Source organism: Pinus tabuliformis, chromosome 5_2, assembly GCF_031772625.1.
Source record: "Pinus tabuliformis cultivar Carrire ecotype Pingquan chromosome 5_2, CPIR1, whole genome shotgun sequence".
NCBI classification, from domain to species: domain Eukaryota; kingdom Viridiplantae; phylum Streptophyta; class Pinopsida; order Pinales; family Pinaceae; genus Pinus; species Pinus tabuliformis.
The window spans coordinates 741,068,869-741,078,182 of record NC_142306.1 but is presented as its reverse complement, the minus strand read 5'-3'; the positions used below and the strand labels follow the sequence as shown (position 1 = coordinate 741,078,182).

Genomic DNA, 9,314 nt, shown 5'->3' with positions numbered 1-9,314 from the left:
AGAGGCAATGTGCCAAGCACCGGTCTTAGCTACACCGGACTTCACAAAAACATTTATTGTGGAATGTGATGTTTCAGGAAATGGAATTGGTGCTATTTTAATGCAAGATGAAAGACCCATTGCTTTTGAAAGTCGTCCAATCAAGGGAAAGTTTTTACACAAAGCTATTTATGAGAATGAAATGTTGGCAATACACCCCTACCTAATGGGAAGACACTTCAAGGTAAAAACGGATCATGATAGCCTTAAACACTTTTTACAACAAAGATTATCCTTTGAAGAGCAACAAAAGTGGGTCACAAAGATGTCGGGTTATGACTTTGAAATCATCTACAAAAAAGGGAAGCAAAATGTGGTGGCAGATGCACTCTCAAGAAAGGATGAGGATGTGGAAGCATCGTTGTGCGCCATTTCTATTATCCAACCAGATTGGATAAATGAAGCAAGGGAGGAATGGAAGAATGATGAAGAAGTGTGGGCACTTATTCGAAAGTTACAACAAGAATCCAGTACATCTGATACATTTAGTTGGCAAAATGATTCATTATGGTACAAAGATCGCTTATACCTCTGTAAGAATTCCCAACTAAAACAAAAGATTCTTATGGAATTACACACTTCTCCCTTACGAGGGCACTCAGGATTTTTAAAAACTTACCACAGGGTTAAGAAGGAATTTTTTTGGTATGGCCTTAAATCGGATATTCAAAAGTTTATGGCAGAATGTTTAGTTTGCCAACAAAATAAAGTTGAAACAATTAATACACCGGGACTATTACAACCTTTATCCATTCCAAGCCAACATTGGGAGGAGGTTTCAATGGATTTTATCACAGGTTTACCCAAGTCTGAGGGAAAGAGTGTCATCATTGTGGTAGTTGACAGAATTACCAAGTATGCACACTTTTGTGCATTATCACATCCATTTAAAGCCAATACAGTTTCTACTACATTTATGGAAACAATTCAAAAGCTACATGGGAGCCCAAAGATTATTGTAAGTGACAGAGATCCCATTTTCACTGGAAATTTTTGGACAAAATTATTTTCTTGTCTTGATATTCAGTTAGCTCATAGCTCATCTTATCATCCTCAATCTGACGGGCAAACTGAGATATTAAACAAATGTTTGGAAGGATATCTTCGTTGCTTTGTATCTGATAAACATACACAATGGGTCAAATGGTTGCCTCTAGCTGAATGGTGGTATAACACTTCCTTCCATACAACAACAAAAATGACCCCATTTATGGCACTTTATGGATATCAGCCACCATCCATCACATCATATTTAAGAGAAAATTCTAAGGTTCAAGCAGTGGAACATCACATCGAACATCAACAACAAGTCCTCCAACTCTTAAAGGATAACCTCGTGTTGGCACAGAATAGAATGAAACAACAAGCAGATCAACATCGCAGTGAAAGCAGTTTTGATGTACGTGATTAGGTATTCCTACGGCTACAACCATATAAGAAAATGTCCCTCAAGCAAGCTAAGAAGGATAATAAATTATCACCAAAGTATTATGGTCTATACAAGGTGTTGTAAAAGATTGGTACTATGGCTTACAAATTGGAGCTTCCTGCAACTTCTCAATTGCACCCAGTTTTCCATGTTTCATGTTTAAAGAAGGTTATAGGCGACAAACTCCCATTTCAAACAATATTGCCAGAACTTGACGAGGAAGGAAAAACTATATTGGAACCAGAAGAAGTTACAGAAACAAGAACTCGACAGCTACGAAATCGATCAATTTCGGAGTATCTTATTAAGTGGAAGAACTTATCCGCTGAAGATTCCACATGGGAGGATGAAAATTTTATACAGAAGCATCTAGAACTACTCAAGCATTGAGGACAACACTTTTTTGAAGGAGAGGGGCATGTTAGGTCCCTATAATACTAGTGATTACCCCATTACTATTGTAGTTGTATCCTTTATTAATATTGTTGTGCCCCTATTGTCCCCATATTGTTATTATTGTGCCCCATAGAATCCCTCTATTGTTATTTTTGTGGCTTTATATTATTAGTGTTAGGTCGACTGAGTTATATTGTGACTCCTTAGACTCCTATATATAGAAAGGAGGTTTTGTCATTTGAATCATCCAAGAATTGTTCATTTATGTAATGTAAAGGAGGTTGCCCCCTCAAAGAGGCTGAATTCTAAGGCGTTGATCTATCTTTTCTATCTTTTTGTGAGCTAGTTTCATAACAGATGAACTTATATGACAAGCGTAGGGTATCCTCTTCAAGATTGTGTAAAAATAAAGAGGTACTTGCTAGAAATAATGGGGAAAAATAAACATGAAACATCCTTTGTATAGGCAGCATGTCGCTCTTGATCATGACATTCATATGTTTCTCGTATCGGTTTGGGATATCCTCACTTAGTCACTTATCCTTCTGGGTTTGGGTGATCCATTTTTCCTCTCATTTGACTATTCCACCTTGTCATTATGACCCTTGGTCCTATGTTGAGTCTAATGTTGCCACACTCCGGAGTCGTGTCACCAATATGTTCAAGAGAAGTCCAATCTGCAGTTATTTACCTATACACCATTTGAGTCATTGCTACAGTCTTGGATCTTACTCATTTCATTCCACTTTATTCCTTGTTTTGTGTCGATGATGAGGGAATCATTATGACCCTCCTTCAATGAGTCACTTCCTGTCGACTTCAGCTCATTATCTAGGAAGATGACTTAGAAACTCCCTTTCAGTACCTTAGAGCTTGCATGCCTTAATGGCAAGTTCTTCGCATCCGACGACAGGTTTTCGTCATTGGCCTTCGATCAGATGATTCCACGAGTGTTCGACTTCAGCTTTGTTATCACATTCACAGATTGTACTGTCGTACCTTGAGAGCCATTGTCATTATGGGTGGTTCCTCTCGTGCCTGTTAATGGTCTACATCAATGGCTGGTAATCAGGTGGTTTTCTAGCATGTTCGACTGTGACACATTCATTCGCATGTTAGAATTCATACTTTGATCAGGTCAGGATGGAGTGCAAGACCCTGAGTCTTTTCTAATATGACTCAGGTTGCATGGAGTTATATGTTATTCATGATTGTACACATGTTTCTACTATATGGATGGTTGTGACCATACCATGGGACTTTATATTTATGATGATCCTTCTATATCAGATGGCTGCATCCATGCCTTGGATCTTAGATTACAGATGATCCTTTTTTATTAGATGGTTGTGCCCATGCCATGGATCCTTTCATATAGTCCTTATTATCCAGATGGATGCACCCATGTCGTAGGTTCATGTCTTGACATCAAATATGTATATGTATATGCATCTTTGATTTGCAGGTCTCCTGACAGTGTGTGTCCTCGTCCTTGCAAAAGCTTGTAAAGCATCTCAGCCATCACTCCCCGTTCTACCTTCATGCTTTAAAGGGCATCTGTTACACAGTATTTAGTCACACCTCCTGCACTTCCCTATGACATACCCCGAAGTGCCCGAAACATGACCATTATGCAGTGTACTCATTCGTGTATACAACTCAGATCCCTCCTAAGACATTGATTGGAAAATACCTTGAGCTTTCCCCTGAAGAAATAGCTCTAAAACCCTGATTTTGAGACTCATCGATCTTATGAGGTTAAAAACCGTGATGGTCGCTTGTTGCATCATGCTTGACCTGCAATGGAATCACTTTGTTCCCTTGTATACCCGTGATGATCCCCAAAAAGGTAATTTTCCCAAAGAGGATGAGAAGCTTCGTGATCTAGAAGCTTCTAGAGCGGCGAGCTGGAGGTTGTTTGGCATAGATGAGGTTGAATTCTCCCAACTTGGCCTCTTGGTCTTATCCCTATGACCTACCTCCTTGAGATGAGGACCTATTCCTATCCTTGGAGAGATCCTAACTCCCTTTCCCAGCCTATATATTCATCTTTTCCCATTCACAAAGGGTTGGTCTATGTCTATTTGCACCCTTATGCTAAGCTTATGCCTAGAGGCTATTCATTAGACTTGGAGAAGGAGTGCTTAGAGAGTTTCTTGGCTTGACTTGGATTACCACTCAAGGAGAGCCTTTCAACATCAAGGCTTTGGTTGTAAGCTTCCATTTATTTCCTAATAGTATAGAACTGTTGGTTCATCTTCCCAAAATATATATGTTCATGTATTTATTTAGCTTGTTAAGTAGGTTGTTATTGGATTTGTTATCAGTTTTGGCATGCTTTGTTGTTTCTTGATCACTTATGCAGGTACATAAACGCTGAGAGAAGCAGGAACAAGTCTGTGACACAAGCGATTCAAGGCCCTCAACAAAGGAAATCAGAATAGCATCAAAATGAGGTAGGTCATCTATTTCATTCTACTTTTCAGTTATAACCTAGGAAGATGTCTAGTTGATGGTCACTTCAGTTGCTATACCCACTCATTGGGTTAGAGGTATCGTCCTTGTCCGCAAAGAGGATTAACCTTGTCAACAGAACCATAGATCCCACCATATCACAATCATTAGATCCCATTGGATTCTAACTTATGGTTAAACATCATGTAATTCCAACTCCAATAAGCTTTGTGACCTATCGACGAAGTCGAAAACTTGCCATCCAATCTCATCAAGATCTAACTTAGGCTTAATGGCCTCGCACTTCATAATCCAACATACGATTAAGACCACTGATTGAGTTAATTGATAGTCATTCAATCAATTTGGTTCAAACTTAATGTTAACATTTTATCTTCTATATATACGATATAAGATCTGAATCGACCATCACTTGACTATTTATGAAATCCAACTAGGTGTGATTAAAACTTGAATCTAATTCATGTTAAAGAGAGATTATCCATAATTAATTTTTCTCAAGATTCCATCAGTTAAAATTCATTAACTGTTAATTAAAGTTGTTCCTAATAATCGAAAATTGTTAATCCATGTTTAACCATGTGTTTTCAATACGATTTCACCAAACTAGGCTACAACACCCAAGGGATATCAACCCATTTGGGGTGGATGCTTCACCTCATCCTAGTCGCTATCATGATGTTTTGATTTCAGTTTGCCTCATCTTTTGGTTCCACTAGTCCTTTGAAGGATGGTTTCATGATCCATTTTATATTTATTCTGAGGTAGATCATAGTAAACATTGTATATATAATTTTTGTAGTCTTAGGGATATTATGTTTTTCGAGGTCACTCTTACAAACTCTATGTTTTTTTGGAATGATGATTTGTTACCTATTCAGTGGTTTAGTTTTTTAAGTGGCAAGCCACTAACATCCTTTGTCATAATGCATGTTGCATTTGGAAATAAGCATTGCTTAATTCCTCTAATATAACTTATCAATAAGCTTATGACTATTTGGAAATATCATCATAAGTAATTGAAGTGTATTGTTTCTTATACACGAAGTATTGAGAAAAAGTTCCCCTTATATAAGAAATGAGATATTTTAATATAGTGGGCTAGAACGGAATATTTCATTGTGCTATGTTCTTGAAATGTATTAACTACTTTAGACTTAGAAGAAGTTTTTTGAGCAATTGTTACATAGGCATAGTGTATTTTGACTCTTTTGATTACAAATATTATATGTAGCTATTGTTGGGTTATACATCTATTTGTCTCCAATAATTAATTCTCATTGACTAGATTCTATAGGAATCATAAAAATAACAGCAATACGCCCCATTTGAAGGGGTTCATAATACAAAACATACATTCTGACCCTTTTGATTAGGAATAGTAACTATAACTATTGCTACCTTATCCATCTATTTATACCCAAAATTAAAGCTCATTACCACATCTTCTAAGAATCATAGAATTAATAGTGATAGGCCCCATTTGAAGTGGTTCATATATATAATGTCTCTATATAATACCTATAAAGAGAGACTCAATTAGTCAAAATTTGAAAACTAAAATTTGACTTTGCCATCAATGTGTTGGGCTAAAATATTTGCAACCTGACCCAAATACACATCACTTAATAGCATTTGAAAGCATGCCCCAATATTCTTTCCCCATCTTACTTATTGTAGTTACATTAGAAATTACAAAATACAAAACCACAATCTTAATTTCATGGCTAGTGAATACTAGAGAAACATTATTATATAATTGCTATCCAACTAGTAACAAATCAATGTTATCAACATAAAACTCTCTAATCATTTGTACTTACAAGAAGTTGTTTTTAACTTTACACCCTAGAAATAAAACAATGTTGGTCTTTCAAATAAATTATAACCAAAAAAAATCTATTTGTAGATATGTGCTTAATTTTGTAGCCTTCGTTAGTGGTAGAACTTTAAGCATAAATGAAATTTCTACCAAATGCTTATTAAAAAAATAATGATGAATTAGCTCACTGTGCAGTTCAGATAGGGCAATCAAGCGGACCTCAAATAAAATCCGGTGAAATTTCAGAGCTAATTTTCCCATCATTTCTTTGCACTTCGAAGAAACATTTCTAAAATCTGGATGAGCTCAAAACTGTGTGAAATCCAAAACATAGTAGATCTGGATTAGTTCAGAAATGTCCGAAACCCCATTACAGTTTCACCTTAGATTATAGTGGAACTATAACGGGGCAGAGCCCACACACTGCAACCACGAACCAGTAAACGTAGATTTCATATGTAATAAACACATTATCCCTACGATATTTTCCCAGTGGCATGCGATTCATGGGAGAATTAAGGCGTGGGTTACTCAGTAAATATTAATTAAATTAAGATAGGATTTTGGATTAAAGCTGCAATTTAGACATTTTTAATTACAGTTTTGTCAATATAGAAAGAAATGAGAACAAAGAGGAGATTCTGCAGATGCTGTCAAGGTGTGGTCCACACAGAAGACATGGGGATTCATCTCAAGTGAATTGAAAGCAAGCTAGCTCAGGCCAAGGTAGTTGCTGTGGTGCTTCACCAACAAGAAATGGGGGAAATGGGGCTCATCCCAAGTGAAATTGCAGTCAGAGAGGCACACCAACCCCATTAATTGAGGTGGTTATTTTCACATTTACTTATTTACTTGGTTTTCTATTGCATTTTAGTTTTGTTGTTTTTGGTTCATTGATTATGTTAGTTTTGTTGTTTTTGGTTAGTTTTGTTGTTTTTGGTTCATTGATTATGTTAGCTTGTTGATGTTGAGGATTTCTAGAGAATTGTGTCTTACAAACCAATGTTTATTCAAAGTTTTGGGTAAACCTTTCGCCTATTTTCAAGTTCTTCGAGAGTTGGAAAATGGGTGAAGGGTTAACCTGAAAAGTTGGATAAATATTCACATGTAACACACAATTCTCTAAAAATCCTCAGTATCAATAATTTTTTAACTGTGGAAAAAAAAATTCTATAATTCTATGTTAAATTGTGTTTGATTCATCTTAGTGCCGTTAACATGCATTCTGATGGTATCCCTATGCACCTCTCAGGGTGCTTCATTAACCACTCTGAACTCTTTTTAGTTCGCTGGTTCCATTTTAATGTCTATTTTTTTAACTGATAAACTACTGGCATCTGTTTTGCCAATAACCTGTTTTCCCAGGTGACCGATCACTGACAGGGAGGAGTGTGTGAAATGATTATAACTGCTATATCTGTTTAAATTAATGAAATTTTAGCTTTTAAAAAAAATACAATTTTATCAGAATTGTTCCTTGGAAAAACAAATTAATAAAACTGAGGAATTTAATCACAGAGATTCTGACCAAACCAATCGAAACTAAGATTACTTAGTTAATCCATAAATTGCTCCCAAAACGCACCTGGATGGAAATTTCTATTCGTGAATAGCGTAGCAGATCGAATTACTATTCTAGTATGAACTTTCCAACTTTGCATTTTTAAATTGCTTTGATGTGAATGTTTGGACTTTGTAATTTTAATAAAAACATTAAAAAAATGACACTTTAACCATTATTCTCCCAGTTATGTCAAAAGGAAAAGTTCTTACTTTACAGACGAAGAAATGTAGCAATACAGTGAATACACCTTTATATAAATAAATGGAAAGCTATTCTTGATGCAACAACGCATACTTTGTAAAGCAACATCCAGTCGGTGCCCTCCAAAAGAGCTGGCTAGAGTCAATCAAAGCTTTCGGTCTACCTTTGCTTTCTGCAGGATGGGATGCTTCCGAGAGCCTGCAAAAAGACACCCTAGGGAAGCAAAGAATTGATATCTTTCAGTAATCAATTAGTAAAACCTTGTTATATATAATACATGTCACAACCTTTACCTTCATTGCAAACCATTCGTTGTATACCAATCTCTGTTCATCAACTACTCGTCTGAAATATTTCTTCGTCTGTATTTCTGCAACAATTGAACGATCTCTCAATTTGACACCGTCTTCAAAATGGGGGTATGGGCTTCTGACAAGAATTTGATTTTCTATATGTTGCAGATCATAGCATTTGTCATGTACTGTAAAATGTGAATGATATGTTTGGTGATGGTCATGCAGGTAGTGGAACTAAGAGTGGGAATGCACTGTGATAAGTGCATTAAGGAAATCAAGAGGGCCATCAAAAAACTTGAGGGCATAGAGACCTACAAAGTTGACACAGTCGCCCACAAGGTAACTGTTACAGGAGATGTGACCGCCAAAACGGTTCTCAAAACGCTGGTTAGATCTGGAAAGCCTGCTTCTTATTGGGATGAAAGCGGTCACAGCTGATTAAACTCTGCTTGCTGATTCACAAGAAGCTCGATTTCAGGCAAAAGGAAGCGTTCAGTCTCATGATGGCTGCATTTTATTCCCCAGTTTCAACGATTTTTATCAAGGACCTGAAATTTTCTTTGATGTAACCTAGATTATTGATATGAATACAGCAGAGCACACAGAATTGCACATAAATATTGTTGCAATGACAGTATTTTTGAGGACGTGTTCAAGCTTCATATTATGAAATTGTTAAGCCTGGGCAGATAAGGCTGTGTTCTAGATCAGATTCGTTCAAAAGGCAAAATCTGGCCGTAAAAATATCAATATGATCTAAATAACTATGGCTTGGTTCAATCGTCTATTAAATTCAGATGCTGTATTGGATGAAAAATTACAATGGAGTATAAATACTTTGTTGCTTTTTCACTGTTGTAACATTTGATAATTTTGTTAAAAATTGTATTAGAATATTACATTAAAGTATAATAGCTCTCGCATAATGTATATATTTATTTATAGAGTATTTAATGTTGGAAAGCATTTTTTTATAGAGTATTTAATTTCTAATGGTTTGGGTTTAATGGTTAAGAGCATGTGTTTCCTTCTAAAAGGTTACAAGTTCAAAACTAGAGGGGATAGAGTATGTATGTTTTTCTAGACTTAGTA

General features: G+C 36.1%; 1 protein-coding gene across 1 annotated transcript; it reads left to right on the top strand.

The window, feature by feature from the left end:
* Window positions 1-8,194: 8,194 nt before the first annotated feature.
* Window positions 8,195-9,002, top strand: LOC149161366 (copper transport protein ATX1-like). The gene is made up of 2 exons (XM_089435514.1): window positions 8,195-8,345; window positions 8,448-9,002. The coding sequence occupies exons 1-2, from the start codon at window positions 8,340-8,342 to the stop codon at window positions 8,658-8,660; spliced, it is 219 nt and encodes a 72-aa protein (XP_089291640.1). The 5' UTR covers window positions 8,195-8,339; the 3' UTR covers window positions 8,661-9,002.
* Window positions 9,003-9,314: the final 312 nt, after the last annotated feature.